This window comes from Globicephala melas, chromosome 20 (assembly GCF_963455315.2).
Source record: "Globicephala melas chromosome 20, mGloMel1.2, whole genome shotgun sequence".
In the NCBI taxonomy this organism is placed as follows: Eukaryota; Metazoa; Chordata; class Mammalia; order Artiodactyla; family Delphinidae; genus Globicephala; species Globicephala melas.
Genome location: NC_083333.1, coordinates 9,007,166 through 9,022,035, shown reverse-complemented (window position 1 = coordinate 9,022,035; position 14,870 = coordinate 9,007,166). Strand labels below are relative to the sequence as shown.

The following is a 14,870-nucleotide window of genomic DNA, read 5'->3' as shown; positions in this document are numbered from 1 at the left end:
GCTTGCTTCGCCTTTGGGCAGGAACGTGTCCGTGCGTGTGTGTGTGTGTGCGCACAGGGTGTATGCCTGAGTGAGAGGTGTGTGTACGTGTGTGCATGTGAGTCCTTGTTCAGCTTTTCGCATGAGGATTTGTGCTAGTGTGTAATTGGGTACGCACTTAGGTTCACATGTGAGTGATGCCTGTGGAGAACGGTGAACACGTTTGCCTGGCTATGTAAGAATTCTGCATCTCTGCACGTCGGGGCAAGCATGTAGGTGTTTGCTTGTGTTTGTGGGATTGTGTAACCTGTGCTAGGTTGTTGTACACATCTGTGAACAAATGTGTATATGTTTCAGGCATGCACTGTCCACGTGTGTGTGTGTGTGTGTGTGTGTGTGCCCCTAAAGAGGACTTGTGTCCTCAAGAGGAGAGGCCTAAAAGGCAGGTCTGTCCAGGCGCCAGAGCTGGGACTGAGGGGGCAGGGGTGGCCCAGTGTGAGGCGGGGCTGCTGTGGAGACAGTGCAGGAGCTCCTGGGCCTGGGGTAAGAGTAGGAGCTGTACCCTCCATTTGCTGGGGCTAGAGCCCATGACTCTGGTTCCAGCATCTTCATCACAGCAATTCTGGGCCTGCCCGAAGCCCTGATCCCTGTGCAGCTGCTCTGGGTGAACCTGGTGACGGATGGCCTACCTGCCACGGCTCTGGGCTTCAACCCACCAGACCTGGACATTATGGAGAAGCGGCCCCGGAACCCTCGGGAGGCCCTCATCAGTGGCTGGCTCTTCTTCCGATATCTGGCTATTGGAGGTGAGTGGGGCCCCAGTCTTCACTGCGGTTCCTGGAGCTTCCTAAGACCCTTGTATCAGTTACACTTGCAAACTACAGACCAGTATGACTCAGCCTGGCTTATGCCAAGAGAAACTGTGTGGGCTCGTGTAACTGAAGAGATTAGATCATGCCTCAGGCATGGCTGGACCCAGCCCTCAGACAGTACCATTGGCATATTTTGGCTCTGCCTCAGCTCCATTCTCATGCAGGTGCTCCTTGGGGTGGCAGGATGGCTGCCGTAGCTCCAGCCCTTGTACTTGCCCCATTACAACCTCAAATAAAGCAGGAGAAAGAGCGTTTTGTCCTCTTACTCCTGCAGTAGTGTGCAAACCACATGGCTCAGAAAGGGAGAGAGTGGTTCCAGCGAATTATTAGGAAGGGGAAACGGATACCAGAAAACCAGAGGTGTCCACTATAACCAGTTTTCTCCTGCCCTCCCCACAGTGTACGTTGGCCTGGCCACAGTGGCTGCTGCCACCTGGTGGTTCCTGTATGATGCCGAGGGACCTCAGGTCACCTTCTACCAGCTGGTGAGCAAGGGATGGCCAGGGAGCCTGTTGGGGGCATCTGGGAGGTAGAACTCACAGCCCAAGTTGTTGTTGGAGTTCCAGGGGAAAGGAGTCCAGAACCCCACGGGTGCCAGTGGCTGTCCCGCCCCCGCCCCCACTCCTCACGTATAGACATCCACCACCTAAAGAGACAAGCTCAGAAGCCACAGGAAGCCTAGAGACGGCAGCACAGCCCCCGAGCCAGAGAGGAGGCTACTTCCTCCCCCAATCATTTAGTTACGGGGGACCAAGGGGCTTAACTGCCCAGAAGTGTCTTACTTTACTGGGAAACTGCCCAAACAATTGAGGGCTCAGAGGTAGGAGCCCCTAAATGGTGGAACTTCAGGCAGAGGGTCAAACTGGAGCAATTGACAGTGGACGGAAGGAATCTGCCGGGCTCCCCACTTTCATAACCAACGTGTGTCTTGGGGAAGGGACCCTCTGACCTCTGGAAGTCACCTGGCTGGCAGGTGCACACCACGGGCCGGGCTTAGCTCAGCAAAGCTCTGGAAGCAGGCAGGGAGCCCCACCTCAGCTGCTGTCTGTCAGTCTGTCCTTCTGTCTGAGCAGCCAGTGCATCTCCTTTGCTTGAAAGAACCTTCGCGGCAATTCCGGCAAAGGCAGTTGTGGGTTTCTCATTTAAAGGGGAGAGAGGCGGGGATGTGGAATTTCCTTCCTCTGACTGTGCCTGACTTTGCTACTTTCCTGTAGGTAGAAGAGCTCAAGAGAGGGACCCTGACTTCCTGGCCACTCTTGGGAGTGTCAGGGGAGTACAGTCTTCCCCACCCTGAGGGCAGCGTGAGAGCTCCTTCAGGGGTTCACACCTAGGTAGAGGCAGCCTGGGGATGCTTTCCTCCATCCACCAGCCCTCAAGCACATGGGGCTCTCCCTCCTGGCAGCAATGAAGAGCATGGGCCCAGACCCTTGTCCCAAAGGCTGGTGGCCCCACAGCCCTTGGCAGATGGCTCAGACCAGCCTCAGGCACCTGCTCCTGTAGCTCCTGTGGGGGCAGCAGCTGGAGAGTGGGGATGTGCCAGCCATCCCGCTGCTGCCTCCTTCCTGCCCTGCCTCTGTTACCATCCTTTGTGCTGTGGATCCCCTGAGGTCATGACCCCTGGGGTCATGCTAGACACACATCCCATGCCCACTACCAGTCAGTCCCCAGTCCCCTTGGTGCCACCTTCCCAACTGTCCTCAGGTCATTCCATTTCTCATTTATCCACTTGGTTAAGAAACAGCTATTAGGCACTGACTCTGTGCCAGGCACAAATTGTTAGGGCGATGACAGTGACCGAGCTGGCAAAGGCTCTGCAAAGAGCGTACAGTCCAGTGGGGGAGAGAGCCACGGAAATGGGCAGTCACATTTCACAGTGAGAAGTGCTTCAGCAGAGAAAAGGCAGGTGGCTGTGGAACTCAGAGATGGTCAAGAGTTAGACCTAAGAGAACTTTCAGCTCCAGGTGCTGGAATTTCAGGAGAAGTGCCCAGAGCCCCCTTTGATTCCTGGAGGAACACTGAGTAAAAGCAGCAGAGTGGATCCTGGATCCTGGCTGCCCAGGTTCCCACCCTGGTTCCATCACACACTAGCTGTGTGATTTTGGACAGGCTACTTAACCTCTCTGTTGGTTTCTTCATCCATATAAAATGGATAATAGACCCTGCCTCATAGGGCTAAGATGATTCAATACTTACAAAGTGCTTAGACCAACACCTGGCACATAGTAAGAGCTATGTAAGTGTTAAGTTAATGAAACCCAGAGGGGGCCTTGCAGGTGAAGGTGAATAGGAAATAACCAGGGAGGCAAAGGGAAGGAGTAGGCAGAACAGTGGCTTCCCCCAAAGAAGCAGCCTCCCCACCCCTCGGGGGCTGCTCACCATGCATCTGTGAGGCGGAAGTTCCAGCCCTGAGCACCTTCTAATAAACAATGTAGGAGGCCTCACTGTGACCCACGACCTGGGGACAATGCGTGTGTGGCAGGTGCTCACGGCTGAAACCCAGGAGGTCTGAACTGGGCAGGGTGTTTGTCTATGGAAACACCTCCATGTTTCAATCCTGTTTGTATTTTCTTCCCCTGCATGGGCATAGGGATGCAAGCACACACATGCCTGAGTGGGAGGCGTGTGCACTGCGTTTGTGGGTACATGCATGTGCAAGGTCCTTACCATTAAGGTCTGGAGGTGGGGCCTGGCGGCGGTGACACAACTCGCAAGAGCATTTGGTCCTCTTGATCAGTGGGTGGGTTCAAAGTTTAGGACATTTTCTCTGGCCTGTGATCAGTGCCAAATAAAAACATGCACTTGTCCCAAATACCGGAGCTTGGTTTTTGGAGAAATTCCCACTGTTCGTTTAAATAAGACTCTCCATCTCTTTGTTAAAATAAGAAATCTAGCCAAGCCATAGCCTTTTATAATTTTGTGTTCTGCACGAGAGAGGGAAGTGCCAGCAGCCCCTTCTGGCTGACAGTCGCCTTACCCGCATTTTTGCCCGGGGAGAAATGAGGGATGGATTTCCTGGACAGGAGGTCAGACAGCTGGTCACTTTACAGATTTCTCTTTGAGAGTTATTTTCACAGCATGTGTCCCCCCCCCCCCATTTCTGAACTTTTAGCTTAAAGGATCACTGTGTTCAGATGAGATTCCAGAGGCCAGATTTGTATTGTTGGAGAACAGAGCTGTTGAACGGTTATGAACGTTCATGCTCATCCCCGTGGTGCGGAAGAGAACAAGACGGAAGTTCTCACGAGTGTCCTCAGTTCAGCATGTTATTACAGCAGATTCTGTGAGCCAGGTTTATGGGCAGGAAGAAAACTCCCCTGGGGCTGCAGGGGCAAGGGCCACTTCCCTTATTGAGCCCCGAGAGCTCCCTGTTAATTATGAAGAAGCCGTGCAGCAAGCCTGCACCTGGCCATGAGTTAGGCCACGTCATAAGCAAAGGGCAGGTCTGGTAGAGCTCGATTTCAGCAGCAGAAGTGGAGGGAGGTGTGAATGGAATCTTATTTAATAATCATGACTAGGGCCCCAGTAACCTTCCTCTTCTACCCACCAAGGGTGAACTCTGTTCAAGTATAATTTTACTGATCAGTTTTCATATGCGTTTACTCATGTTACTCTGTGGCCTCAGTTAATCACCGCCCGCACTCCTGTACCTCGGATACTCAGTCCCCCACTCCCTGATTCCAGGGCCCCCTGCCGTCCATCCCCAGCCTAATGCCAGCTGCTCCCCCTCCGTCCCACCACCCCCCTGCCCCAGAACGGTCTGCCCTTCTCCCTGGCCCAGTGCAGCCCCTCTGTCCCCATCCTGGGAGAGCGAGCACCCTCCCTGGACCCTCCCCACGGCAGTGCTGGCTGTATTGAGTCCTCAGATGTGAGCCGAGGGTGAGGGCGAGGGTGAGGGCGGAGTGAGGCTTCCCTCTTCCCATGCCCTGGCCCCGCCCCTGACCGCTGTTCTCCCTGCCACCACCCCACCCCACCCCACCTGGGGGCCCTCAGAGGAACTTCCTGAAGTGCTCAGAGGACAACCCGCTCTTTGCCGGCACTGAATGCGAGGTCTTTGAGTCACGCTTCCCCACGACCATGGCCTTGTCTGTGCTGGTGACCATTGAGATGTGCAACGCCCTTAACAGGTGGGCTGGGCAGAGGGACCTGGAGAGGGTGTTGAGGGATGGGGGCTGAGGGTCAGTGGGGCCCAGAATTGGGGTCAGAGGTGTCCAGGAGTGCGGTCTGAGGTTTCGGGGGTCCAGGATTGGGGTCGGGGGGTCAGAGGGTCCAGAAGAGGATTCTGAGGACCCATGGGGGCCCAAATTGGTGGACCTGCTGATGGAGGTGTGAGGAAACAGAGGGGCCAGGATTGGGTCTGAGGGGCAGAGAAAGGGCGTCCAAGTCCCAGCATAGGCCCCTGGGGGCTGAGAGGGCAGCAGTGACATCCACCTTCCGGCGGCACTGGCCTCCCAGAAGCTCTCCCGTCCTTAAAGGGCAGTGCCGAGGCCCAGACCACCTGCTGCATCTCACATGGGGGGGCGGGTGGGTGACCACGGCGGGGCCTGCCCGCATCCTGGCCTGAGGTGAGCGCCCTGTGCCCTTGGCAGCGTCTCGGAGAACCAGTCACTGTTGCGGATGCCGCCCTGGCTGAACCCCTGGCTGCTGGTGGCTGTGGCCATGTCCATGGCCCTGCACTTCCTCATCCTGCTCGTGCCGCCCCTGCCTGTGAGTCTCCATCCAGCCCTGCTCACCTTCTCGGGCTCCTGGGGTCACAGGGTCCTAATTCTCCTCTGATGCTAGGCCTTTCTGGGCCTGTTCGTGATGGAAACTGCCTGGGGGGTGTGATGGGGGGGTCTGATGGTGCTCTGTGACTGCAGCCTGTGTTGGGACCCTGGCCAGCCACTGTCCTCCAGATGTGTCCCCCACTTTGGGACCCTCCCCCCAGACTTGGGGAACAGAAGAGGTGGGGAACCTTCCCAGGCTGGGGCAGGAGGAAACCTGATGCCCTTTCCCAGTGCAGAAACCCTCCCACTTCCCAACAGAACAGAAGGATTTGGTCCTCTGGGTGAGGGCAGGGGAGAGCACCTCAGGCAGAGGAAACAGGGGGGACACATCTGGAGGTGGGACCTTGAGAGGCATCTCAGACGTGCTCGTGAAGAGTCCACTGTAGTCCGGGTGTATGAAGCAGTGGATCTGGGGGGCTCTGGGCACTCCTTCCTTTAACCAGAACTACCCCGCCGCAGCTCATCTTCCAGGTGACCCCACTGAGTGGGTACCAGTGGGTGGTGGTGCTCCAGATATCTCTGCCTGTCATCCTGCTCGATGAGGCCTTCAAGTACCTGTCCCGGAAGCACGTGGATGGTGAGTGAGAGGCCCCAGACCCTCCCCACCCTGCTCGCCTCCAGCCCGCCTCCCTGCCCACCCCTGCTTCCAGGCTGCAGTGAGTGTCCGCAGGGTCTTGCACTGCAGGGGTTGGGGCCCTGGGCTCACTGGGCCGCCAGCGGGAGCACTGCTCAGAGCCACGCGGCTTCGGTTTCTTCACTTGCCACCAGCCCTGCACAGCCAGGCCTGCTGTGCCCTCCTCTGGGCCTTGCTTGGCCTCTGACTTCCCTGAACCGGGCCTGATCTTATGCAGGCATTCTCAGCACAGTCTCCCAGGCGGTTCTCTGTTTCTGAGTTCACAGCTCTGGGTCTGCCTGAACCCGGGAATGGAGGACAGAATGGCAGGGTTGGCGTGGGGGGCGGTGAGTGGAGGAGCAGGCTGGGGCACGGTGTCCACCTGCCTGCCTCTGCCAGGGGCTCAGAGCGTGGGTGATTCTGACCCTGCCCGAGCTGCCCAGAGAGGGAGGAGGCAGGGGTGAGAAAGTCCCTGTTCCTGGGAGTTTGAGCCAAGGCTGTAGGTCTGTGGCCAGGCTGCTGTTGAGGGCCCCGGGTTAGGCCCAGAGATGGCTGAGGCCTGCTCTGTAGCAGCTGGGTCCTTGAGGGCCACCTCTGGCAGGAATGTATCCCGGGCCCAGGGGAGGGTGCCAGGGCGGGGTGGGGGTGGGGGGCATAAACAGATCACGTGCCTGTCATTCCGCAGGGGCCAGGGCAGCCGATCAGCCCCCATCTCCCATGCTGGCCAGCCCTCCCAGGCACTGCAAATATTTTATGTTATTAAAAAGGCTAAAACAAGTTGGCCTCCTCTCTCTGGAGAAGCTGGCCCACCGCAGGTCTGTCCAGAGGGTGACCACACACGTGGCAGGGGGAAGGGGGCTCAGCTGAGGGTAGAGGTGGGTGCTTGGTCAAAGCAAGGTCTGTTGGAGCCCACAGGTTGGGGGTGGGGAAGGGGGAGCCAAGCCAGACAAGGCATTCTGCCCCGGCATGGTTCTCTCGGGCCCACCCTCAGGGCGCTTCTGGGGAGGTGAAGACAGGGAAATGGCTCTGTCACCTGAAACTCCGTCTGCAGCAGCCCCAGCTCTGGCTGGAGCACAGGGCTGGGCCACCAGGAAGGCTGCCGGCCAACCTTGACCACACTAACTCACCTGCAAAGTCCCCCACATCCTCCGGGGGATGTGGGCACCTTCGTCTTTAAGAGCTTTCCCTAGCCAAGAGGTTCCGCGTCTTCTCGAGAAAGCTGAAAAGTGAGAACCTTTCTCAGCCAATGGGAGAAGCCTATGTCTTGGGCACTGTTCCAGTGCTGGCTACTGGATGATGGAGGATTTGGCTTGGGTGGGGGAGAGGAGCGGGCCCCTAGCAGGACCGGGTAGGTTGGAAGGACTGGGGAGGGAGCAGCCCCTACTGGGCCAGGGTTGGGGGTGGTTTCTAGAAGAGGTGGGGTTTGGGCAGAGGTTTGAAAGGCGAGGATTGAACTTGGTGGAGAAGAGGCTGGGCTCGAAAGGCTTGGCCTCTTTAGTGGAGCTGGGGCTTGGAGTGCAGGGTAGAGGGCTGAGGCCAGAGTGTGGCAGGGGCCTCGGATACCAAGGTAAGGACCCTGGACATTATCCTCAGGTCAGAGAGAGCCACAGAAGGGTGGAAGCATGGGAGGGACTGCGGTGACCATGGAGGGTAGATGGGAGCGAGACTCAGAGCAGGGAGGCTGGTGGGCCTTGTTAAGCTGGTTTGGGAGGGAGACACTGAGGCCCAGCCCAGGGTAAGCTGGTCCCGGAAGATGCCTCCACCTCCACCATTAACCTGAGATGTTGACTGTGGTCCTGGTGAAGCTCGGCTCGTGAGGGTGGTGCTCTGCTCTCAGGAGTGGCCATGGGACCCGCAGGACGGACACAGGCTGGGTATCTGTGGCCACATCTGAGAGGTGGGGTGGAGTGTGCCCGCTGGCAGCCCAGGCAGCTATGGCCTGTGCAGCCGCAGTCCCTCGGGCCTCCTAAAGGCAGACAGGGCAGGGGTGAGACAGGGGACTCTGTTACATTCCCAAGCCAGCCTGGTGGCCTTTTAGGGAAGTTTTGCTGAGGCCTGATGCTCGTGGCTTCCCCATGATTTACGAGAGATGTGTCCTGGGAAGAACTGTGGATGCTGGGTCAGTCCCGGAGGGTCAGGGGCAGGGGCCTCTTACCCGACCTCAGCTGTCAGGCGGAGGCCTGTGGGCCAGGCTGAAGGGAGGGGAGGCCTGGAGAGACTGAGTGGGGACCGATCTGGGAGGGTTCAGGATATGGGGCAGGTTTGGAGTTTATTCTGATGGCAGTTGGGGAGCCATTGAAGGGAGTGATGGGCTAGGTCTGTAGTGTGATGCCAGGGACAGGAGGTTGTTGGTGAGAGGCCTTGAGCCCTGGTGGGGGCAGTGGAGGAAGAGAGATGAAGATGGTGAAATAGCAGGCCTGGTATGTGGGATGGGCAAGGAGTAAAGGATGGCCGGGGTTTCTGGACCTCATGATGGTAGGTAGTGGTTCCCCAAACTGGAAACCAAGAGGGTAATGTGCATCAGATGCTCTGAGGGAGTTGATGGAACATGTGGGGTGAAGGAAGCTCCAGGGACATCCAGGGGGTGTAGCGGGGCTGGGGGCCGACCGAGAGATGCCATGGGAGAGTGGGGCTGTCCCAGGGAAAGAGGAGGACAGAAGGAACCAGTGTGGATGTGTGCTCTCCTACGTACATGTTAACACGCTCTCGGGTTTTCTTCCAGAAGAGAGTGCCGGGAGCAGAGTGGCGTTTCCAGTGTGTACCTCAGAGTGATGGTGCCCAAGCCTTCGCCCCCCGAGCCCCCCCGCCTGCATGCTCACCTGCTTGCTCACTGGGCCCTGCTGAGGTCGGGGCGGCCACCTCCAGGCCCATCCCGGGGTCTCTGTCCCCCTCCCATCTCCCTGGGGGCTCTGTAATTCAGGTCTCTAGGGCCCTCCTGGGCAGTTCATCCCTGAAGCTGTGGCCCAGGAGCTACAGCCCGGGCAGGGCCTGCCCAGAAGCCCACAGCAGAGCCCTCCTCCCCAGATCCACAAGGGCGCTCAGGAGTCTGCTTCCCCTTCCTTGGACGCAGGTGACCTGCATCTCTGCATAGACAGAGCTCTCCTGGGAGCCACTCTGGCCTCTCCCTCAGTGCCTGGGCTGGGGCCTGGTTGGCCCAGGGTGAAGCGGGGACAGCCAGGCCCAGCTGTGCACAGCGAGGGCAGACAGCCCCCTCCACTCTGCTTCCACGGAGTCAGCTCCCGAGGGCTTGCGCCTGTTTGTGTTTATGTGTGCAGGGGGTGGAAGGCTCAGAGAGAGGGACACGGGAGCGGGGGAGGGGGGCAGAGCAAGGCCCTCCTTTCCTGGGAGATGGCCAGCCTGCCTGCCGCAGCTCGGCGCACCCCCAGGCTCAGGTTTCTCTGTTCCAAGCCGACAGAGCACGCGCCGTCTTGGTGCTGCCTGCTCTGCCAAGCGGAGGACGATTTGCCTTCTGCGTCCCTGGCGCCCGAGACCCGAGCCGTCCTCGGGTCCCTGACCACTGCGCCTTGACACCCTGACCCAGCTCCTGGCCGCGTCAAGCTCTGCACGGCTGCGTGATCCTGAGTCCCCACACCCATGGGCCGAAAGGACGTCCTGAAGAATGGTTAGCTACCCAAGGGCACGTCCGCTCCCTCCCTTCCGATGATGGGAAAAGAGCGTTTGCGGGACACCAGTGTTCTCTTCACTCAGCTTTTGCCCCTCCAGCGAAAATTAGCTAAGAGCAGAAGCAGCAGTGAGTAAATGGCCGTGCGTCCTCGCCCCTCCTAGAGAGTGTACAAAGCGATTATTTTATGTGTAAATCAAGACCTGCATCCCTGTCCCGGTCCCCAGAATCAAAAGGCCCCCTGGGCCCGCCTTGCAGACAAATGGGCTCCACGTTCAGTAGCCCCTCCGCCCACACTTCCGCCCTCCCCTCTCTCGAAAGTGAGAGAATCAGAGTTGGGTGGGACTTTCCTGGAGCCCCCAGAGATTCTCCTGCACCTTTCCTGCTGGGGGAACGGAGGTCTCGGAAGGGGGCAGGGCCCTGTACCCACCTGCTGACGTGCAGTCTGGTAGAGAAATAAAGGTTGAGTGTCTGGGGCAACAAGGGCCATCAGCGTGTTTCCTGGAGAGCGGTCCCCCCTCTGCCCCCTCGGTGTCTCCCTGGGGGCTCCCACCACCTGTGCCCCCTCCGCCAGGAGCAGTGAGTGAAGGTCTGGGGCTCTGATGCCAGCCGGAGGGAGAGATCTCATCCTCAGACAGGGGGCGGGGAGCCACGCCCCCGTAGCAGAGGCCTGACTGCCTTCTCCTCACGTGTACAGCACTTGAAAGTTTGTGCATGTGATCAAAGCCCTTTACACACGATTCAAGGGAGATGAGGCTGCGAGGGGCCCGTGACTCCCCGGGGCAGGGCTGGGTCTGAAGCCTGAATATCCAGGGTCACTTGCTCCCCACAGAGGGGCCCCCGGCCCTGGCTGTTCCAGGGGTCCTGCGTCTCCCTGAGGTACCATCCGTCTCTCGTCCTTCCCAGCCCAACTCAAATGCACCTCCCCGAGGCTTCCTGAGGCTCACACTGTCCCGGGGCCTCGTGAGGCTGCTTGACATTAACTCCTGACTCGCCCAGGTGACCCTGCCCTCCAAAAGTGGGAGCTCTGGGAAGGGAAGAGCCGTGTTCCCCTGCCTCCCTCATTTCCTCCTCTGAAAGGAGGACTCACTGCCCTCGGAAGGGGACTCAGGCCCTGCCCACAGGGCCAGAGGCAGGCACAACTGTATAATTTGTGGAGCTCAGTGCAAAATGAAAATGGGGAGCCTCTTGTTCAAAACTTAAGAATTTCTTAGCAGTGGCAGCAGAGCAATACACCAAGTGCGGGGCCCTTCTGAGCACAGGGCCCCATGTAATGCAAGGATGGCACGTCCAGGAAGCAGGCCGTGACCAGAGGAGACAGGCAGGACCCACCCTTCGGAGCTCCCAGGCTTTATTTAGGAGACAGGATTTGACACACAGCACACAGCAGAAGCTGGGGATGGGCAGGCAGAAGGATTCCCTCTTGAACAAAATCCATCTCAGATCACAAAGCATTTTCATGTACCTTGTCTCCGGGTCCTCAAGCAGCTCCATGAGATGGGCCCGGCAGGGCGTAGGGCTCCGTCTTACAGTTAAAGAGCCTGAGGCCCTCTGAAAATCTGACCATCAAGTTGGCCCTCACCCTGACGGACGGGTAGCAAGCGGCGCTAAGATGGGCCTGGGGAGCTTACGTAGGAGGCAGGCGGGCTCCAGCTCCTGGCAGCCTCTGGGGCACGTGGCCAGGCCTGCTTTGCCTCCAGCCCCACCCAGCCCTGCCCAAGTCCGGCCTTGTCCAGCCCACAGGACATGGAGCCCGATGGGCCAAGGTAAACAGAGGTTTCCTACCTCACGGCCACTGACCCAGGGGGGAATTCCGGGGAAAGCCCCGGCACACTTCGCACTGGCTCGGGGATGGCAGTGACCAAAATGCCCATGGCCTCCCCCGTCCCCTCCAGAGGCCAGGATTTTGTGCTCCTACGGACCCCCACACTGCACCCCTCCCAGGAGGGATGGATGCCCGTTGGGGCTGCCCTGGGAGAAGTGGAAGGGCAAAAACAGGAAATGAAGATGTGTCCACGCAAAGACCTGGACCTGAGTGTCCACAGCAGCTTTATTCATCGTAGCCCCAAACTGAAAACAGCCCAAATGGCCATCAGCAGGGGAAGGATGAACAAACTGGCATGTCCATACAGCAGAATACTGCTCAGCAATAGAAAACAACGCACCCATGTATGCGACAGAATGCGTGATGCTTAAAACCCTGGTGTGAGGAAAAGAAGCCAGAACCAAAAAGAGCCCATACTGAGCGATTCCACCTCCATGAAGTTCTAGAAAAGGCAAAGCTGTAGCAACAGAGCGGATCCGTGATTGCCGGGGGCTGGGGGTTGGGGAAGACCGACAGCAAAGGGGCAGGAGGGAACGTTCAGGGCTGAGGGATTGGGGAGGGAGGGGAGTTCCATGCATTTGTCAAGACTCATCAAACTGTGTGCCTAAAATGGGTACCTTTTATTGCACGTAAATTATACCTTAGTGCAGTTTGATTTAGAAGAAAGAGAAAAGAGGTGGGAGCCAGAGGAGGTGGCTGGCGCGCGGCTGCTGTAGGTGTAGTGGCTTCAGCGTCGGCAGGGGGCGGGCCTCCAGGTGTGTGCGCAGTGTTTGTGGGGCAGTGGCCCAGGCCAGCCCCAAAGAGTCCCCACATTCCAGGGGAAGGAAGAGGCTGAGAACCAAGGGGAGATGGCCCAAAAGCATGGAGGAGAACCAGGGGGTCGTGATGCCTCAGACACTCTGGCAGAGGGGCTCCAGCCGGATGGAGGCCCTTAGTAGGGGACGGAAGAGGCCAGAGAAGCCATGCAAGATCTGGGCAGTGAGGAGAAGCCAGCCTGGGGACCCCCGTAGTGGCCTCCCCATGGATGCCTGCCCTCCCCTAGACAGTCCAGTTAGGCCAGCCCAGGGCCCTGTTCCACAGCGTCTGAGAGGCTGTGTGAACACTGAGGCTGGACCAGCTGGTGTGGGAGCTTGGACCGAGCTCCTCTCCGGGCAGAGGCGTGGCCCCTGCACCTTGGGACCCTGAGTGGCCAAGGAGACCCACTGGAGCCTGTGCCGACCTCCTTGAGGGCCCAGGCTGGCCTCCAGGATAGGCACACAGGCCCCCTCCACCCTCACAGAGTGGCTAAGTTTAGCCACGCAAGGGAGGTCATCCTGGGGCCAAGCTTGGCAGCACTGCCTTGCCTCCCTACAAGGCCCGGCCCAGTACCCACTCAGGCCATCCCGGCCTTTGGGCTTATAAGGCAGGTCTGGCGGCTCTGAAGGGCTGGAGTCTTAGGGTGGGCTCTGGGCCAAGATCTCAGACTTTGGGGAGCTTCCTTCCCGGCCACCAGCAGATACGGGAGCTAATCGTTGTGTGACCTTGGGCAAGGCCCTTAACTTCCAGAGCCTCAGTGTCTTTATCTGCAAAGTGACAATTCTTGAGCCTCCATCACGGGGCTGCTGTAAAGAAAAGCCTGCAGAATTCTAGGTTTCCTTCACTTCCCCAAATGCCTGGAACAAACACGGATATCTGCCCCTGGGGATGCTGAGGTGGGGGCCAAGGGCGGGAAAGCACAGGCCTCAGTGGAAAGACGCACTTTAGGACCAGTGAAAGGGACATCGACCCTCTCAGCTGCCCGTCTTACTCTTGCAGAGTGATTCACGAGAAAAGGAATTTGGGGAAAGAAATGTAATTGCTTTTATTTCTTTTTGTTTTGGGCACATTTTTGGTTATGATAACATCCCCAAATGAGACTGTCCTCCGGCGCATCCTGTTTTCTGAGTGTCAGGGTCAGAACCGAGGCTGTAACAGCAGCACATGTGTGTGTTCCAAGCAAGTCTGTCTGTCCATTGGTCCATCTGTCTGTCAGCAAGCCTAGCTCCTTGGAGGAGGAAGAGGAGGAGGAGGCAGGGGAGAAGGAGGAGAACATGGTGACGGAGTGAAGAGCACAGACACAGACTGGAGGACTGTCTGGCTTCCCTCCTTCCTCCCTCCCTCCCTCCCTCCTTCCTCCTCCCTTCCTTTCCCCCTCCCCTTCCCCCAAACCCCAATTTAGTGCCTGCCGCCCTCCCAAGTGTGGTGTGCTGTCCTGAGAAGTGTGGGTGGAGTGGGAACACAGAGATGGCCCAGACACGGTGTCAGCATCCACCTCACCCCCACTGCAAACAGTTCATGTCCAGCGCCTGCTGTTCCAAGGGCATGAGGTCAGCTGGGAAGAGGACAGGCCCGTTTGTCTGAGGTCAAGACCAGGCCAAGGGGATGTGGCTACCTCTGCTCTGCCTCCCAGCATCTCTGGATTTTCCTTAGAAAAGCCAGGACGTGGTACTCACCAGCCCCTCTTGAAGGCAGCATCCCCGGACAGACCCTTGAGCCTGAGATTAACGGGAACTCTGTGTTGGGTGAGGCTGATCTGTTTGATGGGGGGATTGAGCTAGGGTGCTGGAGGGGCCCTCTGTGGGGACCCCCTGCTGTCTAGAAGGCAGCTCTACTCAGACAGGAGGCTGGGATTCCCAGCCCCGGGGCCTGGCTCCTTGCCCAGAGTGATTTCCCAGCTAAAGGCCTGCCAGGAAGAAGACTCCCATCAGCCTTCAGGGTGGGGCAGCCTGGACGGGGCGGGCGGGGTGTGGGGGAGCCCCGAGGACACCCAGCCTGGGTGGAGGGAGGGCCAGGGAGACCTTCCTGCTTCAAGCGGGGGCTTCCTGTACCGTGCAGGGTGAGCTTGGGCAATTCATTTCTCCTCTCTGAGCTCTAGTTTCCTCACCTGCAAAATGAGAGGGAGGTTGGGAGTTAGCCTCCAGCTCTGATGCTCGGAGAGTTAACACAGGACCTGCCCCAGCCCAGCCCCCAGGGCCTCTGCTTTCAGGGCCTGGGTTGGGGTTGAGGGCAGGGGCTGCAGGAGTGGCCTCAATTTCTCTGTCCTCAGTGTTGTCAGGACCCATCCCCTGGCCTCTCCCTATGAGGAAAGTCCCATTATTGCCCCATTTCACGGATGAGGAAGCAGGCTCAGGGAGGTGAGGCAAGGTACCCAGGCCCCCACAGCAAGCAGCACAGCCAG

At 58.5% G+C, this 14,870-nt stretch overlaps 1 protein-coding gene across 4 annotated transcripts in view; it reads left to right on the top strand.

Moving 5' to 3' along the window:
• The window catches only part of ATP2A3 (ATPase sarcoplasmic/endoplasmic reticulum Ca2+ transporting 3), a 38,454-nt gene that overhangs the window by 22,697 nt on the left and 887 nt on the right, over positions 1-14,870 (top strand). For 2 of the 4 annotated variants that reach the window (XM_060290909.2, XM_060290912.2), the window contains exons 16-20: positions 583-785; positions 1,251-1,336; positions 4,842-4,975; positions 5,438-5,555; positions 6,074-6,191. In XM_060290909.2, coding sequence (XP_060146892.1) covers positions 583-785; positions 1,251-1,336; positions 4,842-4,975; positions 5,438-5,555; positions 6,074-6,191 — 659 coding nt within the window. Of the gene's footprint in view, positions 1-582; positions 786-1,250; positions 1,337-4,841; positions 4,976-5,437; positions 5,556-6,073; positions 6,192-8,949; positions 10,320-14,870 lie in introns of those variants that run through there. The other 2 variants (XM_060290911.2, XM_060290910.2) reach the window with 2 other exon arrangements.